This window comes from Notechis scutatus, chromosome Z (genome assembly GCF_049901735.1).
Source record: "Notechis scutatus isolate UNSWTSFEM ecotype Mainland chromosome Z, rNotScu1.2, whole genome shotgun sequence".
NCBI classification, from domain to species: domain Eukaryota; kingdom Metazoa; phylum Chordata; class Lepidosauria; order Squamata; family Elapidae; genus Notechis; species Notechis scutatus.
In genome coordinates this window covers 91,851,873-91,875,248 of record NC_142025.1, presented here as the reverse complement: position 1 = coordinate 91,875,248, position 23,376 = coordinate 91,851,873, and the positions used below count along the sequence as shown (strand labels likewise).

The 23,376-nt window shown below is 39.9% G+C and overlaps 2 protein-coding genes across 2 annotated transcripts; one reads left to right on the top strand and one right to left on the bottom strand.

Moving 5' to 3' along the window:
• Positions 1 to 3,734: 3,734 nt before the first annotated feature.
• Positions 3,735 to 8,140, bottom strand: PNMT (phenylethanolamine N-methyltransferase). The gene is made up of 3 exons (XM_026679721.2): positions 7,934 to 8,140; positions 4,495 to 4,705; positions 3,735 to 4,223 (listed from the first exon to the last, which is right to left on the bottom strand). The coding sequence occupies exons 1-3, from the start codon at positions 8,115 to 8,117 to the stop codon at positions 3,794 to 3,796; spliced, it is 825 nt and encodes a 274-aa protein (XP_026535506.1). The 5' UTR covers positions 8,118 to 8,140; the 3' UTR covers positions 3,735 to 3,793.
• A 6,655-nt stretch (positions 8,141 to 14,795) lies between these two features.
• Positions 14,796 to 18,527, top strand: TCAP (titin-cap). The gene is made up of 2 exons (XM_026679729.2): positions 14,796 to 15,002; positions 17,168 to 18,527. The coding sequence occupies exons 1-2, from the start codon at positions 14,854 to 14,856 to the stop codon at positions 17,544 to 17,546; spliced, it is 528 nt and encodes a 175-aa protein (XP_026535514.1). The 5' UTR covers positions 14,796 to 14,853; the 3' UTR covers positions 17,547 to 18,527.
• Positions 18,528 to 23,376: the final 4,849 nt, after the last annotated feature.

The following is a 23,376-nucleotide window of genomic DNA, read 5'->3' as shown; positions in this document are numbered from 1 at the left end:
TTCCTGTGACTAAAATCTCATAGGAACAATTGTAATTGGAGCTGTGTGCCTTCTGTTCTAAAGCTGTTCCGGATTCTGTGCCAAGAAGGGTGTTTTGTAAACAGGCAGAAAAAATTCCCTTCCTCCCTCCCTTCCTTCCTTCCTTTTCCTTCCTTCCTTCCTTCCTTCCTTCCTTCCTTCCTTCCTTCCTTCCTTCCTTCCTTCCTCTGGAAGTAGTGGGTGCTCCATCATTGGAGGCTTTCAAGAAGAGATTGGGCATCCATTTGTCCATTTGCTTGAACGAGTTTGGATTAGAAGACTTCCAAGGCTTTTTACAACCCTATTCTATGTTCAGATCTTGACCTAATGGTCAGTGGAAGAAAGCCTTCTTTCTACCTTCTTCCTATGCCTGCTAAGGGTGCTCTGTTTGTGAAAATGTATCTAAAGTATGCTAGCTTTATAACTAAACATGTTGTGTGGATTCAGTTTATTTAATTTGGTAGACTATAGTTTAGAAAACCATATGCTAGTAATTTGTGCAAACAGATCTAAATTAGAAGCGCCAGATGTGGCAAGTATGGGAGGAATAGCGCAATCAATCAATCAGGAAAAATGGTGAGAAGAAACTGGTATGAGGAGAGCTAGTTTCCTACCCAGAAGGCCGCGGGTGCATTCCTATAAGTCTTTGCTAACCCATCAAGCTCCTTTGGCCCTCCTGTTTTATATTTCAGCTAGGAAGTTTGTAAGCCATGAGTACATTGTGCAATTAAGCCGATTATAGTTTATTAAGTGAACCCTGAAAAAATAATAATCAAGCCTTGGCTTAGTACGAATTTAGTCCTAATCTGAGTAGTGCCACTCATACTCTCCCCACTGTGCTGAGAAGGAGTTCTGTGAAAAGAAGATGCCAGATCCAGCTCATGCTAATTTTTGATATCCGATACATTTTAACCAAGATAGTAAGTGCTCTAGTGTCTCAAATGGGAGCTAATTGTAATAATGGGACTTTTTCATGGTTTTGCTGTTGTTTCTCTCCTCACCCCCACTCCTTTCCATTCCACAAGAGAAATTCGATAACATTTCCCCCCACAAGGCTATCCTTAGTCCCAATTCTGTTTGTCATTCTTCCAATGGGTTGGACATTATGGGGAAATCATTAAAAAAAAGCACCCACTCTTTCTTCTGGGACTCCAGAAGATGTCTCATCAATCATCTCCTTATAAATGTGATACCAGGTTTTACGTTAAAATCCTGCCTTTCCTTTGCAAATAGCTTATTTGAAGGTAGGCAGCTCCTTTCTGTTAAATAGGGTAAGGTTGGTGGAGTTTCAGCTGTGAAACATCTTTGCCTACCCTAATATTTATATATGTCAAGAAGGAAAAGCACAATTTTATTAAAATATCATACAAAAGTTAATATATTCTGTTTAAACTACATTCATTTACCAGGTCCTTGGTATTCTTTTATTGCTACTTCTGCTGGAAGTCAGCTGAAATGAAATAAATTATTAAGTCCCAGATAACATACAGAATAATAGTCAACTGCATTCCTCTTAATGGGTTACATTGTACAGGCTCTCTTGAGGAAGATATCCCACTGTAATTGAATTTCTGCTGGGTTTCTTTTTTAAAATGCGTGTGCGGTTTCTGATAAAAATGATTCAATTTAAACGCTAACTTCTTGATGACCTTATTTAGCAGCCTGTAACTGCTATGAAAAATCCTTCCATCATACTACACTATCGCTTTAATCTCCATTTGCCTTTGAAGCTTGGCTTGGTTAAAGGGCAGCTGCTGAAGCCTGTGGATTTCCCAGTGTGTGAGAATGCTTTCAGACAAGCAAGTCAGTGATCTTCTGCCTTTCCCCGCCCCCCCTCCTAAATCAGGGGATTTGATTTAGGAAAAAGGTGACCTGTAGGCTGAAGACAATAGATCTGTTCCCCACAGACGTGACCACCCTATCACCATCCCATTCCTTGTATCTGCTTTCTGAAATGGCACAACTTGGCCAGGTATTTGCAAGTGGAAAATTCGGTAAACATAATAAACTACTTAAAATTCTATATTTTAGTTTTAAAAACATTTAAGACATAAGACATAAGACATAAGAATTTATTTGTCATTACACTCGCAAGCGGGTGCAACGAAATGAGGTGCTCTTCCACAAAGTAAAAACTGGACAAACACCACTAAAAAGAAAAAAATTTAAACTAAACACAACCAACCATACAATCATCTCTATGCAATTTAAAAATGTAAATACCCCATTACTCTCAGCCATTTGGCTGTTAGATATGTTTAGTTCTGTAATTAATGTCTGTGTCAGAAATAACACACACACACACACACACACACACACACACACACACACGGCAGGAATAGGTGCTGGAAATAATTGTAATGACTTCAATGCCACCAAGCCTTGAACATAATCATTTCAATATCCTGGTTGATTCCACCACCACCACCACCAAGGAAAATACATGTACAATATATAAGATCCTTAGTTAGTATGTTCTCTTCTAATCAGAAAATAACTTTTGGGAATTAAGGAACCATACATGATCTGCAAAATCTGCAGAATTTACATAATGACTTGGCTATGTTTGAGGCTGTTCACAACATAATTGAATTCACAACACCTGTTTGTGTTTTATTGTCAATATACCTAAACCCTAACTCCTCATGTGATGCAGCGAAATTAGGGTGAAGGGAAAATGAACTGAAATAAAGTATTATGGCTGAGTTCAGTTTACATTTCAAGCAACTTTTTTTTGAAAAAAGTTTGGCAATTCCCTCTAACTATCACCAGAGATGGCAGCCGTTCATGGCAAACTTCTCTCTAGTTAACACATTTGAGATAGAAGATAAAATGTTAAAAACTATTTGTGAATTCAAAGTGGTTCTCATAATAATTCCTTCACAAAGGTCAACATGAAGAGGAAAGCAGAAGTTCAATAAGCATGCAGCACCTAGTAGATGTCCATAAATGTTGGTTTTTAAATGAAAGCTACCCACTGTGCTCAGATACTTTTTTATAACATATGCTGAAGTAGTTATTTACTTTTCTGTCTCAATATTGGGTGGATCTAGTTTTAATCATATTTTATATAGATCTGTTGAAATCTAGTGCATTTAATTTTTTGTCCAGCAATTTTCCTAGTTCTTGCAATCTTTCTTCTTCCTGATTTTTCTTGCTTTCTTCCCCATCAGTTAACAGACTCCTCATTATGTACATAATACATAATGTGACATGAGAATTCAAGCAACTGAGACTTCTTTAAACCACAGTTAAGCAAACCATACCTTAATGTATTATGCAAAACAAATCAGTAAGTTGCTTATGATGCATCTACCTCCTTGGAGGTTTTTCTATAAAGCTTTTTAGAACTATTTGCTAACCACCATGGTCTTGAAAGTCTTACACATCTGGAGAATACCAAAATGGGGAAAACTGCCCCCCTTTTTACTGCAGCTGTAGAGGTATAACCTTGCTGTTGCTGTTCTAAATAAAAAAAATATTCTGTCCCTGATCTGCACTATAGTGGGGTATAGAATTTGGACAATGCATTATTTCATTCTAGGGACAGTAAGAAATGAATAAAATCTGCAAAGGAATTTGATTCAGATTACTGAAACTATCGTCTTTTGGCAATAAATGTGAATTCAGATAAGATCAAAACAGAGGCAATAAGATCTAAACATAGAGACTTCGACACAAAAAAATAATAGGAAGAACGAGCAAGCTGAGTTTTTATGCAACATCATGTTTCTTTGACAAGAGAAAGAAACAACAACTTCAAGACAAAATGGAATCAAGGTAACTTTTGTGCATGGATGAAAAAGATCCCTTGTACATCATCAACTCCGATCTTCAGGGTTGGAGGCATGTTGTAGGAATGGAAGTCATGAATATGATAGCCATTTTTTGCAAATGATTCCTTGATGTCGGCTTCACTCAGGGGCACCACTGTCAGCTTTACGTCTCCTGCTAAGTAGAAAGACTCTTCCAAAGCTCCAATCATGAGAAAATGGCCACCAGGTTTAAGGAGCCTGGTGACATTCTGAAAAGCTTTATCAAAGCTTGGGCGGTCAGGGCTTGCAGCCTCTAGGCAAAAAGTAGAAATCAAAGCATCAGCTGGCTGGCTCAGCAAAGAACCCAACGGGTCGGATTGGTGGATGTCAATGGGAAGGATCTTTTTCAGCTTCTTTTTCAGCTTTTGTTCTTTCTCCTTCCACAGCTCCCTGTAGGCACCAGAGGGGGGGGAAAGAGGGGGGGGAGGCGGAGCAGATTTATGGCTGGTATGAGAAAGTTTAATATAGAAATGGAGTCATGTGTAAAATCACTGCATTGGATGAGTTGGCACATAGATCAGTCTGGCTCCTGGCTCATATTTCTTCCCTTTTCCCACAAAACATATTGGGGCCCTCCTAAGCATTTTTCAAGTGGGCATAAATTCCAAGAATATATATTTTCCCTAAATCCAAAAGCAAAGTCCCCCCCTCAGTTTCTTACCCTTTGCCCTCAATTTTACAAACGTGCTGGATATAAGGGGACCAGTCAAAGCCATCCTTGTCTTCACTGTGCACCCAGTTGTGAATGAAAGCCCGGTTCACTTCCAGGAAGTCGGTGGCTACAATCTCCTTAAAGTAGTCACAGGCACTGAGGAGCTGGTAGATGGTGGGGCCTGTGCCAATATCAATCAGAGTGTGGCCAGTTATTTTTCCTGCATAGGATTTAAAAGAGAGAGGAAAATCAAGATTTTAAAAAGTTTTGCAAAAATCAGAAATGCTTATTTAAATATCAAGAGGAGGAGGAGGCGGCATTGGTACGTGGTGCTTGGATACACACTGAGAGTCCTCTGTCATATTGACCCCCAAAGAATCATCCAGAAAATGATTTCTTTTGTTTTTCATCACAGCACTATAGAATCCTAAGGGCCTGTGTGGAAGGAAAGCCGAGAATTGGCTTTCTAGGGAATAATATAATATTAAATAGTAGTTGCTATTCCATTTCATTTTGAGTATCCTCTTTAGCTTTGTTCTAAACAGCTCAGGTGCTGTTATTGTAAGAAATTAAGTGGTTGCCTTGACAGAAATAGAGGACAGACCATTTGACATTCCAGGAGGCAGACAAATTTTCCTAAAAATTTAAGGGATTGAATCAAGGGTTTTTTGTAAGCAAAGAATTATTCTATGATTGTTAACCTACTAAGTTTAAGCTTTATTAAAACAATATAACAGGGAAAAGGGTTAGCATAAGACTTATCTGTGATGTCCCACAGCATACATTTAACAGCAATTTAGAATAGAATAGAATAAATAGAACAGAACAGAACAGAATAGAATAAAAGAGTTGGAAGGGACCCTGGAGGTCTTCTAGTCCAACCCCTGCTCAGGCAGGAAACCCTATACCATTTCAGACAAATGATTGTCCAATCTCTTCTTTAAAACTTCCAGTGTTGGAGAATTCACAACTTCTGGAGGCAAATTGTTCCACTGGTTAATTGTTCTGTCAGGAAATTTCTCCTTAGTTCTAGATTGCTTCTCTCCTTTACTAGTTTCCACCCGTTGCTTCTTGTCCTCCCCTCAGGTGCTTTGGAGAATAGCTTGACTCCCTCTTCTGTCACCCCAGTCCTTCTTTTCATTAAACTAGACATACTCAATTCCAGCAACCGTTCTTTATGTTTTAGCCTCCAGTCTCCTAATCATCTTTGTTGCTCTTCTCTGCACTCTTTCTAGAGCCTCAACATCTTTTTATATCGTGGTAACCAAAACTGGATGCAGTATTCCAAGTGTGTCTTTACCAAGGTATTGTAAAGTAGTGTTGACACTTCAGATGATCTTGATGCTATCCCTATTGTATATTATCTTTTCACCACTAAAGAAGTCAATAATTCATCAAAGATAGTGGACAAGTCTGCTTCATATCTGCATTTTTTAATTTATAAAGATGCATGAACATTTAGAAATCTTTACTAGATTTGAATAGAAACACAATATACTTGCAGGAAGACCAGGAATGGTCAACTATACAATGTTGACTTCAGGACCCCTGTTCTCCTTTCATATCATTCTTAATTTTTACATTAGATGCAGATTTCTTAATCTCCAGATGCAGAGTGCCTGAACATTTCATCTTTCTTTGATAGCCGTTCAGTTAGATAACATTTTGTCAAGAAGAAAGTATATAGTCACAACAGGTATTCTAGTTGAACTAAGTGCTAATATGCAAATAAAATTATTTGTCTTGTGAAACTGACTAGTAACTAAGCTGTTAGGTAAAAGAGAATGCTTTGTTTCAACCTGGTTGATTCCTGCCCCAAGTTTCAAAAATCAAAAATCTCACCCATTTAGCAAATAAGCATTTAAATAAAAAAGATTGCCACAAAATCTGATGGGAGCAAATTTTGGGGTTTCATTAGCTGCAGATTCATAAGTAGGACAAATGTTAATTAAAACCAAACCCTGGCATTTGCTCTTCCATGGGAAAGAGCATCCAAGATAGGATGGCAAGGATTGTTCGCTCAGATGGCCATTCCAGGCATTACTGGAGAAGAGTCTCTACTCTAAACTAGGCAGATGATTATGGAGATGATGATGATAAATTAAAAGATGCATCGAACAATTTCACCATGAGTTCATTCTAGATGGATTATAAGCTTTCTAACGAATAGGAAACAGCAGGTTCACTTAGTACAGGACTGTGTGCTTTCTCCATTACTGTTCTCTCTCTGTATCAATGACTGCATCTCGAAGAATCCTTTGGTTAAAATACTGAAGTTTACAGATGATACAACAATCATTGATCTCATTCAAGATGATAATGAGTCTGCACATAGACAAGAGGTAGATCAACTGGCCCTGTGGTGCAGCTAGAATTGAACTGGAGCTGAACACTCTTAAAACTGTAGAGACGATAGTAGATTTTAGAAGAAGCTATCCAATTCTACCACCTCTTACAATATTAGGCAATACAGTATCAACAATCAAGACCTTTAAGTTTCTGGGTTCTATTATCTCCCAGGACTTGAAATGGACACCTAGCATTAGAACCATCATTAAAAAGGCAAAAAAAAGAATGTTCTTCCTATATCAACTCAGAAAATTCAGACTGCACAAGGATCTGCTGGTGCAGTTCTACAGAGGAATTACTGAGTTTGTCATTTGTATCTCAGTAACAGTCTGGTTTGGCACAGCAACCAAACAGAACAGGCACAAACTTTAATGGATAGTTAGGACTGTAGAAAAAATAATTTCAGTCAATCTTCCCTCTATTAAAGTTTGAATATTGCACAAATCAGAAAGAGGGCTGAAAAAATATCTACACACCTCTCACACCCTGGACATAATCTGTTTCAACTTTTCCCCTCAGGATGCTGCTCTAGGGTATTGCAGGCCTAAACAAATAGACTCAAAGGTAGTTTCTCTCCCCAGGCCATCAATCTGCTGAACACTTAATTCCCACAGCACTGTCTTAGGCCTAAGATATTTATCCATGTAGTAGGCTATATTGCTATTATCATCTTTCTCATCTTCCCCACTGTTGTTATATTGTAATTTATCACTTGTTTGTATCATAGGATTAATTATTGTAACTATGATGTATAATCTATGACCTATAATTTTGTTGTTGTATGTATGTGCTCTGAGAGCTTATACACTGAAGACAAATTTCTTGTGTGTCTAATCACTCTTCGTAATAAACTATTTTATCTACTCTACTCTACTCTACTCTACTCTACTCTACTCTACTCTACTCTACTCTACTCTACTCTTTGTTTTGTTCCTGATTACCAAAGTTAGCATTTGGAAAATGTATTAACAAATATTCTAGTAACAGGAAGAGAAATAATCTAGGAGGGGAGACCACAGAATGTTCCAGACAGAGAAAAAAAAGAATCTTAAGTATCAGGAGCCACTTCCAACCAATGGAAACCTTGGTAATCTCTTACCTGTGGCAAAGGCATCTGCCAGGCAACGGAGCTTCCAGGGCACCACAAACTCCTCACTAGTGAAATTGGCACGTGGCAGACTATAATTGTTCTGCAAGTAAGCCAGGGGGTTGAACTTCTGGTAGTTTTCAGCCATAGCTGCAGTACCAATGGCATTCATGGCTTTGGAGATACTTAGCTGCATTCAGCTCACCTACTGCGCTTGGAGTTGACAAGTGGTGGTTTTATAGCCCTGAGTGCCCAAGGTATTAGAACAAGTTAATGGACCCAATGCAATTAGTGCCAAGTACTTTGAGCTGATACCATCAGAGATTCCCTGTAGGGTATCTATAAATTGGAGTCATTTGTCCAATACACATCCACGCCCTTTCATAGAGTAATCGAGAAGACCTTTCAAAGAGCTTGATGAAGGCTCTGGCAAAGCTGTTGGGGGAAGGCAAGGGAATGGAGTGCGTATCTTGTACTGGACAGTCATTTAATAACTGTATTGAAAGGACACTTTATTGAGGTTGTACATTCAGTATAACAAAATTAGTGTCAGGAACCAGGGAGGGCAATATGGTATGACAGATACCACTGTCCTTCAGGGAAGGATCTTGTTCACAAATAATGCATAGCTCTTGAATTTAATATATGATCCACCCTCCCACTTTTGAGAGGCAGGAAATAGCAGTTGTAAATCACGATCCTTCTATATCATCAAATCACCTTAGACACAATCCAGATGGGGCTATGACTCTCCTCCACCCCCCACCAAGAGATGCCAATCTTTCATTACTTAGGACCAGACTAACATCATATAGGAGATTTGCAATCAGAACTCCAAACATTTAAAAATAAAGCACAATGAAACAAAAACTGCTTTTCTTGGATAATAGAATTGAAACAGAACAGAACACAATAGTAGAGTTGGAAGGGAGCTTGGAGGTCTTGTATTCCAACCCTCTGCTCAAGCGGGGGACCCCGCACCGGGGTGACCAATTTTTCGGACCTCGGGGACCACTAAATTCATAATTTTAAATCTCACGGACCACTAATATGAATCCAGCGCACCGCCACTGAAGTGCCTGGACTCCCCGTGACGGGATGAGGTCCTTCAGGCACTTAGCTTGGCCACCTGTTTCTGCAACCTTAATCATTCAAAGAGCCATTTGGACCCATTTCCCACAGAAAACAAAACACGGGGCTCTCTCCTCTCTTTCTCTCTCTCTCTCTCTCTCTCTTTCATCACTCTCTTATCTCTCTCTCTCTTTCTGTATCTCTCTTTCTCTCTCATCTCTCTGTATCTCTTTTCTCTCCACCCCTCTCTCATATCTTATCTCTCTCTCTCTCTCTCTCAGCCAGGCCAGCCAGCCAGTGTTTTGGGGTGGAGAGGAAGTTATGCATCTCCCAGTTACGCAGCACCAACAAGGACCGGAAGAAACGCCTGTGAGATCCAGCAAGAGAAACTTCGCTCCCACTCTGGAATATAGAGTGAATCTCCATCCCCTGCCCTTCCCTTTTCAGGCCAGGCCAGGCAAGGAGAGAGAGTGGGAGGGGTGGGGCCAGCCAGTGGTGGGTTCAGCCGACAGGAAGCCACAGCAGGGGGATGAATGAACCATGGGTTGCCGACACCCATTGCTTCAACCCACCTGTGCAGCAACCCCCACCTTGCCACAATAGCACCATTACTTTATTCCAGCCGGTGAGGGCTGCACTACATAATAATAATAATAATAATAATAATAATAATAATAATAATAATAATAATAATAATAATAATAATAATAATAATAATAATAGCAGCTGCAGAAGGCCACCTTACTGGGATCTGCTCACATAATCCACCGATACATCACTCAGTCCTAAATGCTTGGGAAGTGTTCGACTAGTGATTTGTGATATGAAACCCAGCATAGTCATCTTGTTTGCTGTGTACACTGTTGTTTTTGGGGTATGATAATACTTTATTGTCTTTGTTTGTATATACGCAGTATACACATACAACAAAATTCACCCAGATTGCACCATATTGCACCTCCTGCAAAGTTGCAAGTTGCACATATCTCCCTTTACAGTGGATATTTCCAGCCCGAGCTGCCTAGCCGGTGCTGTATTCCAGAGCTCCAGTCACAAGACTGGCCTGTTGGTCATCCCAGAGCAGCTCCTCCACCCAGGTGCGCCACGGACCACCAAAATTGTTGGTGGTCTGCAGCTCCAGCTGAGCTATTCAAAATCTTAAAAGAGGATGCAGTAAAAAATGCTACACTCAATTTGCCAGCAAATTTGGAAACAGTGGGCATGGGATTGAAAAAAGTCAGTTTACATTCCAATTCCAAAGAAGGGCAATGCCAAAGAATGTTCAAACTACCGCACCATTGCACTCATTTCACATGCTAGCAAAGTTATCCTACAAGCTAGGCTCCAGCAGTATGTGGATCGAGAACTTCCAGGAGGATTTCGAAGAGGCAGAGGAAGTAGATATCAAATTGCCAATATACACTGGATCATGGAAAAAGCTAGGGAGTTCCAGAAAAACATCTACTTCTGCTTCATTGACTATGCTAAAGCCTTTGATTGTGTGGATCACAACAAATTGTAGCAAGTTCTTAAACAGATGGGAGTACCAGACATCTTATTTGTCTCTTGAGAAACCTATATGTGGGTCAAGAAGCAAGAGTGAGAACTGGACACAGAACCACTGATTGGTTCAAAATTGAGAAAGGAGTTTGGCAAGGATGTATACTGTCACCCTGCCTATTTAAGTTATATGCAGAGCCCATCATGAGAAAGGTGGGGCTAGATGAATCACAAGTTGGAATTAAGATTTCCGGGAGAAACATCAACAACCTCAGATATGCAAATGATACCATCTAATGGCAGAAAGTGAAGAGGAACTAAAGAGTAAAGTTGGAGAGTGCAAAAGTTGGCTTGAAACTCAACATTAAGAAAACTAAGATCAATTCCTGGCAAATAGATGGGGAAGAAATGGAGGTAGTGACAGATTTTATTTTCCTGGGCTCCAAGATCACCGCAGATGGGGACTGCAGCCAAGAAATTAAAAGACGCTTGCTCCTGGGGAGGAAAGCTATGGCAAATCTAGACAGCATACTAAAAAGCAGAGACATCACCCTGCCAACAAAAGTGCGTATAGTCCAGGTTATGGTTTTCCCAGTTGCAATATATGGCTGTGAAAGTTGGACCATAAGGAAGGCTGAGTGCCAAAGAATTGAGGCCTTTGAACTATGGTGCTGGAGAAGACTCATGCAAGTCCCTTGGACTGCAAGATGCTCAAACCGGTCAGTCCTAAAGGAGATCAACCCTCTTTAGAAGGCCAGATCCTGAAGATGAAACTCAAATACTTTGGCCACCTAATGAGAAGGAAGGACTCACTGGAGAAGAGCCTAATGCTGGGAAAGATTGAGGACAATAGAAGAAGGGGGCAGCAGAGAATGAGGTGGCTGGATGGAGTCACTGAAGCAGTCGGTGTGAGCTAAAATGGACTCCAGGGGATGGTAGAGGACAGGAAGGCCCAGAGGAATGCTGTCCATGGGGTCACAATGGGTTGGACACGACTTCGCAACTAACAATAGTAACAATTTGCTATGATGGAAAATACGTTATTGTGGGAGAGGGAAGGAAAGGCAATTTCCCCCCCAAAATGCATCAGTAGAACTATATACCTTTTATGGGAGCTAACTTCAATGGTTTAATACCTCTTTTCTGCTGATTTGGTTAGCCATGATATTTCATTATTTTAAGGAAATATCATAGCTTTTAATCATTTAATGCAACAGTCAAATCAAGGAAAACGGTTCACCTTTATAAATCTAATATGCCCTTTTAAACATGATTTCTAATCTGGTATGACTTGATCTCATCAAAAACTAGTAAAACTGAGTGCACAAAGAATTGCTCTATGTAAAACTGAAGATTATTATAGAATGGGGCTTCCAAAATATTTCAGCTGTCCTATTGTTTACTTTCTTCTGAGATACCCAGAGGAGAAATTCTACTCTCATATTACTCTTTGCTTCCTGCTTATTTTTGCCTTTTTACTGCTAATTCTTTGCCCTAATTTGCTTCACCCATCCTAGATTGAGATATGGTTAGAAACTGCATCTTACTGCAACCAGTTGAAAAAGCATTAAGGGCACATCAAGCAAGAGCCAGGGACAATTATCATCCCCACCTTCATTTCTTTTCCTTTTCAGCTACCCACTGAAATAATTGTACATCTATTGTGTACAGGCTGGGTGGTAGTATATGTGCAACTAAAAAATATGTCAGTCAAGCAAGCTGTTCCAAAGTAATCAAGTGCACATCTGCTGCGTGTCTGGGACTTGCCTGATATTGCAAGTTAGATGATACAGCTGCCAGAAAACTTACAACAATTCTGAAATGGGGAGGAGTGTAGGTACTCTGTTTCTGATTATTATAGTGAACAAACAACTGGCTTTAAGGAATCATCCCATTTGTTTGTGCTGGCTGCTATCAACAATTAGTGTCTAGTAACAAAGAACAGCTGATGGGTTTCTAAAATTCACATGCTAAACATCCCATACAATTCTGAATGAATGCCAAGAGGCATTATTCTTTGATGTTGGAAATGTTACAGAAAGATGAAAAAAAAAGACTAATAAGCATGATGTCACTTGAGAACAATTCAATGCATATTGATTCAGATCTAAATTCCTTTGAGTTCTGTGGAACTTTCTCATAGGTAGGATTGAATTCATGCATTCCCAAGGCATACTTGGGATTGGTTTACATACTACTTAATCCAAGAAAATAGTTCAAGGTTATTTCCCAACTGCAGAAGAGACTGACTGTCTGGTGGATTCATTGCCTGAGTTGCTTGGGTTTGGCGAAGCAGGGATTCTTGTTTCTATATCATTAGAATTCAGTTATGGGAAGTTTGGTTATGCTAGAGTTAATAGGAGAAATCAAGCCATGCGCACCAGTATGTCCATTCATGCATAGTAAGCCAGTAAGTCACCTATGACCACTTCTCATGCTTTTTAACTAGTATCATTTAAAAATGTACAATGCAAAAGGCATGCTGGTCCTTCTTCCCAGCTTGTGAGTTTCTTCTTGTCCCACATCTTTGCAGTGTGTGGTTTACACACGCTGCAATAGTCATGCTTCTACTCCCAGCATTTCCATGCCTCTTGGTAGGGACCGCTTGCCAAGTCAACATCTCATGTTGCCCCTGACCCTATCTGCCCTTCAGGAACATGCAGGACATTTTCTCCCAGTTACACCAAAGTTTTGGCATTGGGTCTCTCTGGAGATGAGAAAAGTGAGCGTGAGCTTGGCTCTGAGGGAGTATGGTGGTCCTGAAACCTGAGGGAGAGGGAAGGAAGGAGGGGAGTGGAAAGATTTTTCCAAATGACTTCATCCTGAAGAACTGTCATAGAGCCGTGTGTTTTCAAGCCGGCCTTTCCATATTCCATCAACAAGTTCTGCACATTTTCCTTCTGTCACAGAATACCTTCTTGGATTACTAGCTCTTGCTCAGGGCTCCCAATAGCTGAAATAATATTTTTTTTAATGTCTGAAAAAAAAAAAGAGCTGGAAAGGAATTTGAAGTCAGAAATTATTAGAACAACTGATTCTGAATATGCTCTGCGTATGCACCTTTTGTGCACTGATGTCTTCCAGTATAATGATCATAAGGTGTTTGATCGTGAATATACAACTATACATACTCTGACAATAATAGATAATATTACTATTGAAGTGCGTATGAAATTGCGTATTCTTTTACATAATAGTATAAACGTGCATGGATCCGCATAACATGTTACATAAATACATTATGATAGCCCAGGTTCTTGGGAAAAACATGATGCATATCAAGGTCAATGCCAACTGAAGAACTGGCAGTTGTAACTTCACATTGTTGTCAACGGATTATAATACTAATAATTAAGAACTGTCAATGAGGAGGACAAAAAAAAAACCCAATAGTGGCAGTACCTGGAGATAGAAGAACAGTATAGAAAGCAATTCACAAAATACAAAGACGTGCAAATGGAAGTATAATAGTGGCAAAAGAGAACAAAGATAGTACCTAGAGTTAAGAGGCACCTTGGGTGCAATCCCAAAACGTCTTGAGCACCTCTTGAACACCATTGACATTGATAAAATCATTTCAGTCTTTTATAAAAAGCAGTTTACAGTTAAACTTAAAGAGTTTACAGTTTACATCCTGCACCATTGAACAACATCTGTCTATTCCAGGCCAGGCAAAATAAAAATGCCAGATCAAATATCTGGCTGACTCTGAAAAGAACCATAATAATAAAGAAGAAGAGGAAATGCAGCCTAATGTTTACTGTACTTTTCACAATTCCTTAATGATGTAAAAGTACTTGTATACTTTGCAAAATCAAAGATAATTTTTTTTTAAATCTTTGGGCTATTCTAAAGAAGCCATGTATCTCTAAAGACCCACTTTCTCCTTGAGAGATACCCCAATTAAAGTTATGGCTTTTCATGAGTTCAGAAGATTTTAATTTAAAATGTTAAATTGCTTTAATGTCCCTCCAAGTTAAAGATTGCTACACAAGGCTGTAGATTTGAAATTTACAAACTTTCTTTTCATCTTCAAATAGTGAATTAATTAGATTACCAGTCCTTACTATTGCCAGGAAATACAGAAATAAAAGAGCATGTAAAAATAATTGTAATGTCACTAACGTGGATTCCAGTAACACATATATCCCATGAGGGCAAAGGGGTGGAGGAGAAGAAGAGAGGTATTCAGTATTGGAATGCTGTAGGAGTGACTCTGCAAGACCAATTTAGCTCCAGTACAATCCCCTAGGAATGAGCTCTCCTAAAACTATATAAGCCACCTCAACAGGGACAAAACACTGGGCAGAATTGAGACTTACAGACCTCGTTTTATTTCAAGCAGAACTTTACACACAAAGATGCACGGGAAGAGTGTGGTTCTCCGTAGCTCTGGAACTCTGTCTGCAGCTGAACTGGCCTGCCAGGTGACTGAGAAGGATGAAGCCAGGAAGGAATCATTCAATGCTGAATGGAAAGACTTGTCACTCACCTCAAGGCCTGAAGAAGGGTAAGTGCTTTGGTTAGGCAAAGGTTGTATTTAACTTGGTCAAAAATTACTTATTCCAGCAGATGGGTGGGGAGAGATTCCCCAGTTCTTTTCTGAAACTTGGAGGATGGACTGCTGGGACTCCTATTAATATGTCAACCCAAAGTGAAATCATGATACATTCATTTAAGAAATCAAACATAATCAGATCTTGGAAGTACTACATGCATCGGGAGATGGAGAACAGATGGATTTTTCAAGAAATTGATGTATTTCTTTTATTGGAAAGCAACAATTACCATGGGGTTGGATTGAAGTGTTTCTGAGGTTATGATTATGTATAGCACCAGATATAGGGCTACTGTATGTTACACATAAAGACAGAAGAGGCAGAAGGGAAAGGCACACCCAAGGAATGGACATGAATATGAATCTCCATATGCTTTAAGCTTGTGGTTAGATAATGGCATCTTAGATGAATAGATATGTGACATTAAATCACAGCATCAGTGATACACTGTTGAAAAAGGTGAGTTGGGCTGAATGGAGAATGGTATGTTCATGGTTATTGCAGCCGGGATTTTGAAAAGTCAGATTTTCCTGCTGCTATTCAATTCATTTTAGTAGATGGATCATATACATTGCTGGTTCAAAGCCAGGTTGAGTGTAGCAAGCAGGCCATGAAAGAGTTGATTGTCCTTGTTGTTTAGAAAATATATATTTCCATTGGCTGTAAGAGCAAATTTCTTTGAATTTGGCAAAGACCTGCCTAGTCTTGCTTCCTGGTTCACCTACACTGGACAGGCAGATGCTCCTGAAACAAATTACACATAGGAGTAAAAGGCAATTACTCTCTCTATTATTTTTTGAGAACTTATAGCAAGGGCACACTGCTTCCTATTCTGGCAAGCATTGTAACTAATAGCCATTGAAAGAAGAATCTTCCATTAATTTGTCCAAGTCCTTTTGGAAGCCACCTAACTTAATGACAGTGAATGATATATATACTGAGTTCAATTTCACATAAGCTTAGCAACAAACATATACTTGAAGGCTTAGTATAATGTGTAAATATTTTAACTGAGTGAAAGGGACCCCCTTTCCTGAATTTCTCCAGTTTACTTAGCATTTCAAGATCTACTAACATGAGAGAAAGACAGCAGGGAGGGAGAGAACAAAATGTTCTTTCTGCCCTTTTCTCTATCTTTAGCATACAAAATGTAATCTATGATGTCATCCTTCATTCTTTCTTTTCCTTTTAAAATTGAATGTGCTATCTTTCTTTTTAGGGGAATACAGCCTTAACACGTTCTCCCGTTTAAACAATGCTGATTACACTGTTTTACAGAATTTGAAATGCATTATTGTTATGTTACAAATCTGAAAAGACACAATGCAATATAATTTTCACCCCCTTCCCTAATTATTTCAAGTATGGAAGAAACTTTTCTTCTTCCTTCCTTTCTTCCACACATTAATCACATTGCCTGCTTAGTCCCCATTATCATTTATATGAAGTTAGGATGTTTATTAATCTGCATTTGCTCCATTCACCTAAACTGGATAGATTTTTTTTGAGGGGCGTGGGAAGAGATCTTCACAATTCCATTTGGAACTAACCATTTCCACTTTGTAACTGTCACAGCTAAGTATTTGCAATCAGAATATCCTTCATGAACATCTTCAATCCATAAAGCCTCACTTGGATGTTCTCCTCTCAACAAACTGCTACCACACGAAAGCAAAACTGGGCATGAGTCTCTTAGGCAAGCTCCTGTATCTTTCCTTTTTACCAGCTTTCTCAATTTGTTGACAATCATGGAAGATCAAAGCTCTAAAGGATGTATGAAGGGAACTTCCAAGCAGAAATAAACTTCCTCCCAGTGTTGATGTTAGACCATGGGAAGCATGGGATGAAACTGAGAGACCTGAGCTTGCATGCTCTTATTGCATCCCTAATTTCTTCTCCTTTTGGCAAATGGAGCATGAACTTCAAACAAGCCAAACAGAGATTGAGATTATGATTTTGAATGGCAATATTCTGGATGGCTTCATTCTTCCAGATGAAATTACTCAGTTTTCTATTTCTGCTAGCAGTGTATGTTGTAAGGTTGGTTTCCAGACAGAATTATTAAGGTATGTTGTAGGGTCGATTTTTAATTCAAACTGTGCTCATATCCATATAGCTGCTCTCACTCTGAGGTGGACCATCATCGCAAAGAAACCTACCACCAACAACAGGAGGCTTGGGCCATAATTCAGCGATCACCATGGGGCATCCTCCGTCTAGGTCTGCTGGGTGAGCCCCTGGTCTCTTACCATCTGCCTTTGCCCATCTTCACACCAGTCAAGCTAAGCACCAAGGCTGAACGGGAGCTGACACCAACTCCATCAGAGTCCGCGGAGTCACTGCCAGTCACAGGTGTCTGCCCTGACAAGAAACCTGTGTTTGAGATCACCAAAGAGTTGCCCCTTGTGGTCCAGCCCACCTGCCCCGACTTCAAAAGAGCTGGCCTGCGCCGCTCACTGTCCCGCTCTATGTCTCAGGAGGCCCAGAGAGGCTGAGGCAACTCAACAATTCTCCTTTTTGGAACGTGTTTGGGCCAATGTGCCTATTGCTGCATGAGAACAATCTGAAGGGGCCCAGATATATAGAAAAGACTTTGTGGGATTGAACTTTGGATGGCCTTCTTTTTTTCTGGGGGTGGGGAAGGGATGTAGGATGTATTTGTTTGTGTATATATACTTAGATGTATAATATTACATATTTCTATGACCAGTGCTCATTTTTCTGTATTGTTCTTTCTTCTTCTTCTTTTATTTAATGTTACCTCCCTGGAGAAGTAAGGAAGGTCCACATGAATGAAGGAGAAAAAGAAAAACAGCCCCTCCTTGTATAAGGTGATTGACACAATTGTCTAAAATTACAGTGAAAAATAAATTTGTAGATAAAATGGCTGATCAAAATGATAAGAATGGCAGTTTCTGAGTTGAGCAAGTGAGAGCTATGCTGGAGTTATTCTTGAGTTCAGGAAAATGGTGCTTAATGGTGTAGCAAGTGAAATAATTTGGAGGAAATTGTTGGCCTTCTTGGTCCTGTTCCAGGAGGGAACTTTGCAGTGTTTAGGATAGGAGCTACCTTGTAGGATCTTATTCTGATATTCCTTCCCTAGTTCTGTGACTTAGGATAGGAGACACCCATGGAAATGTCCCAGTCAGTGAACATATGCCATGAAAGATGGAGAGTAACTACACCTTGGGAAAGTGATGAATGAAGGTTGAATTAAGAGGTTTAGAGAAAGGGTAGGAAACAGATTTAATTTATAAAGAACAGAGTTGGTCTTTCACCTCCTTGTCCCATCTATGTACAAGTAGTTGAGGAAGAAGAAAGTTTCCACTGTGAATTTTTCCTAGTGCCTTCTATTTCTTGTTTTCTTTTAAATAAAATTATCATTGGATTTCTCCAATGTAATTTTCACAAATTATCTGTGGATTTCTCTTGATTGTGTTTTAAAGGATGAATGAAATAAAAAGAAAATGATGGAATGTGTATTTCTTTCACTTGGACACTTTTGTATCAGTCTAGTTCTACTAACCTGACAAGATAACAAATTTCCTTCATATTCATTGGGCACATTTTTGAACATAAACCTCTATTAGACACATATAAGAGAAAAGTTGCTTTGAGTGGGCTGCATATAAATTTAATAAATAAACAATAAATCTGTTGCCTGGCTAAAGAAAGCTACCATAAAGCTGCAAGCTACCTCATGCCACCTCAAAAGTGTACTTAATACTGCAGCACACCTTAGAGAGTGGTTCTTTCATTATTTTCAGAAATAGAGAGCTAAATCAGCAAGCGTTTTCACTTCCACTTCTATTCCTAAAGAAGGTGAGCTTCCATACTACACATTACAGGTAATTCTGGATTTACAAGCATTCATTTAGTGGTCCTTAAAAATTGCAATGGCACTGAAAAAGGTTACTTACAACCAGTCCTCACATTTATGACCATAATAGCATCCCCACATGATCAAAATTTAGGTGCTTGGCACGCAGCACCTACAGCAGGGGTCTCAAACTCAATTTACCTGGGGGCCGCTGGAGGCAGAGTCTGGGTGAGGCTGGGCCGCATAAGGATTCCACAAAAAACGTTGTTAAAAAATATCCTCAAATGTCATCAACAGTTAATGATTTCTCCAATACATGAACTGTCCTGAACACATGAATGGAACATTGAATGAAGATCATGAACAGTTCCTCAGAACATGGCTGCTCCAGCTTACTCCTTGCTGCCAGAGACTTGACAACGCTTCCTCTCACATATCTGAGCCACATTTGGCTTGAGAGAGGAGGCACTTGAGACCCTCAGTATGGCTTGAAGTCTGGACCTGTACTTGGACTTGTTAAAGTTCAGGCTGGAGAAGAAGCCACGACTAGGAACAGCGGGCGGGACTTCCTTCAGAGGTCCATTCCCCCTGCGGGCCGCACTAATATTATACTTTCATATCACGGTGGGGGCCACAGGATATCGTCCTGTGGGCCGCAATTGGCCTGCGGGCCGCGAGTTTGAGACCCCTGACCTACAGGTAATCCTCGACTTATGATCACAATTGAGCTCAAAATTTCTGTTGCAAAGAAAGAGAATTTTGTTAAGTGAATTTTGCCCCATTTCATGATTTTTCTTGCCACAATTCTTCAGTGAATTACAGTAGTTGTTAAGATAGTTACATGGTTGTTAAGTGAATCTGGCTTCCCCATTGACTTTGCTTGTTGGTACATCACAAAAAGTGATCATATGACTCCCAGACACTGCAACTGTTATAAATATGAACCAGTTCCAGGCATTTGAATTTTGATCCTGTGCCCACAGGAATGCTGCAATGGTGGTTAAGTATGAAAGTCACTTTTTAAGGGATATTGAACAGTCACTAAATGAACTGTTGTAAGTTGAAGACACATTGTATTTACAACAGTCGCAGGGTGCTGAGGCATGTGATATTCCCAGCTGGCTTCATGCAAGCAAGTCAATGGAAGCAGCCAGATTCACATAACGACCATATGATTCATTTAACAAGTGCAGTGATTTGCATAACAATCGTGGCAAAAACAGTCATAAAATCAGTAGTGACTCATTTAACAATTATCTTGCTTAGCAATGGAAATTCTGCTTGAAACCAAGGATTATCTGTACCCAGCAAAGTGAGGGAATTGGAAGAAAGCAACATACTAGAACATGATTTAAGAGCATGATTCTCCACTCCGCTTTTGAGAGGTATTCATGGATGGATGGTAAGATATATGCTTGAAATATTCCTGCTTTTAATATGCATTTGTGACAGCTATAAAGGTGTGTGTGTGTGGGGGGGATTCAATCACTTGTTGGTGACCATCTTCTTGATTTTTTGACCCCTTACTTCCTTTTCAATATTTGGCTTCTGATGGCTGATATTCCAGTGGTGGCTAACCTTTTTGGACTCCTGTGCCAAAAATTGTACGTGCTCTTCAGAGGTGGTATTCAGCAGGTTCTGACCAGTTCTGGAGAACCAGTAGCGGAAATTTTGAGTAGTTTGGAAAACTGGCAAATTCCACCTCTGACTGGAGATTTTACAGTATCCTTCCCTTGCCACGCCCACCAAGCCACGCTCACAGAACTGGTAGTAAAAAAAATTGAATCTCACCACTGGTGCTCTTGCATGCTTGTGCTCACATGCCAGAAGGCAATGTGCACTCCTCCATACCCCCAACGTATGTTCTCAATCCCCACTGATCCACCCCGCCACCCCCTTACCTGCACTGTGCCTCACAGCTGATTTTTAGCCAGTTTGAGGCCTTTTTCGGCCTCCCAGAGGCTTTAGGAAGGTTTCTGCAGGCTTCTGCAGGCTTTTCAGGATGAAAACTAGGCCCATTTCGTCACTTCTGGTATTTCCAGAAAAACAGGAAGTGATGAAACGGGCCTAGTCGGCCTGAAAAGCCTGCAGAAGCCTTTTTCAAGCCTCTGGGAGGTTGAAAAAGTCCTCAGACCAGCCGAAAATCAGCTGTGAGGTGCGTGCATGCGTAGTGAGGTAAGTTTGCCTGCACAAATGGCACAAATGGCTCTGCGTGCCATTCTGTGACACGCGTGCCATAGGTTCACCATCACGGTGCTATTCTTTTAAAAAGAGAATGGACTCTTTCAAACTGAGTTTGACTCCTAGTCCATGAAATGTTCTGGGCAGCCAATATGCAGTGGTTTCTCTTTGATTTCTTTTGGTATTTGGGGGGAGGGCGCACGTCTTCCCAGTCCAATAACGCCTGGTAACTTTCTCATTGAATGTGATCTAACTCTGCTTTAGTTATTGAGAACATTGAATCTCTAGGTTCTGCCACTTAGCCAGGCATTTTTTAAGGTATTTGACTTAACAAATATCTTGCTTAGGAACAGAAGTTTGAGGCTGAATTATGGTCATAAATTGATGAATACCTGTAGTTTCAAGGAATAGACTTAGGGTGTACCCTCCCTATTACACCATGTGAGACAGGCAGATATTACTGTGAAAAGGTACTTCTGAAAGTATCCATGTCCCATGTGATTTAGGGTTTTCTAAATGATAGCATCACGATTTGCACCCAGAAGCCCATGCAAGTAGTCCTCAACTTACAACCACAGTTGGGACAGGAATTTCTGAAGCCAAGCAAGGTGGTTGTTAAGTGAGCCACACACAATTTTGTGGCTTTTTTTAAAACCACAATTGTTAAGGAAATCACTGTGGTTGTTAAGTGAATCATAAAATTGTTAAGCAAATCCAGCTTCCCCCGCTGACTTTGCTTGCGGGAACCGGCAATCATGGACACTGCGACGTAAATGTGAACCAGTTGCTAAGAGCCTGAATTTTGATGATGTGAATCCACCTGCTATTGACGTTACTTGTTGGACGCCGGTTGGGAAGATTGCAATGGCAATCACAGAACCTCAGGAAATTGCAAGAGTCATAAATACATGCCAGTTGCAAAGTATCCAAATTTTGATCATGTGACTGTGAGATAATGCAACAGTTATAAGTGTGAGGACCACTTATAAGTTGCTTGTTTCAATGCTGTTATAACTTGGAAGAGTTGCTAATAAAATGGATGTAAATAAAGAACTACTTGTAGGAATCCAGTACAGTTTACAGAGTAGGGAAGTTATATGACTGTAACAAGGATTGCCCATAAATATCTACACTGTACCCAGCATTGGTTGGAAGATAGTGGCTATATAAATGTTGTAAACAAACAAATAAATTCTGGACCAGTTGTAGCTTCCAGATATCTTCAAGGGCAGCTCCATGTAGATTGCATTGAAATAATCCATCCAGAAAATGATTAAGGCATGAATGATCTTTAGCAAGGCCTCATCATCCAAGAGCAATCATAATTGGTGCACAGTTGCTTCCTCTTCTTGAAGCAGAAGCGATAAGTTCATTGTTTCCTGAATCAAAGGCAATAAAACAATCCTATTCAGGATCAAAGATGAAATTTCTTCAGTTCCAGGACTTATGGAGTCCAAAGCCCATAATCACTTGGATCTATTAAGGTTATGCTAAAATCTATTCCCCATCCAGACCCCCACAGTCTCCCTGAGACAAATAAAATTAAAAACAGAGTATAATTAGTGGTCAACTTCAACTTTCTTTGTACATTAAAATACCCCAGTCTCTGTCTCCCGCACCTCCAATTAGAATTGGGAAAAGGTCTGTTTGAACTATTACTAAGTGAACTATTACTAATCAGGGAAGATCCACCTCTCTCACTAGATGCTTTCCAAAATGTTTGGATTGCAGCTTCAATCAGAAACATCTGTTAAAGTTAGACCGCCATGTTGGTTAGGGAGTATGGAAGCTATAGAGGTTGTCATCAATTCGGGTAAGAGTGGTCTAGGTAATACTGAATTACATAGAGCAGAATCTATTCCTAGCACTACCAAATAAAGAGATGATTAAACTACTCCAGCTAGGGATAATAGACCAAGGGCCCACTCGTATCTACATGACAAGTGGGCAGGGGAATTCTATCCAAAACACTGTAGTATATTGGGATTTGGTAGTGAGATATATATACTGCAACAGCTGTGAAGACCACTAGGGAAGGGAGGGGGGAGTAGGGAGGGGAAAGGGGGAAAAGGCAGAAAAACAAGGAAATGTTAGAGTAGAGTAATCTGGTAAATAATTATTATTTTCCATAATAGTCACTCTCATATGTTAGGGCAAACTTTGCAACTTCCTCAGCTATGTTGGCTGAGGATTTCTGGGAGTTGAAGTGCATAAGTCTTAAAGTTACAAAGTTTGGAGACCTCTGAGTTAAGGGGTCAGTTCAACTTTGTCATGCTGGTTTGCTTTTTCTATTAAACCCGAACCCCAAACAAATCCTTGCAAAT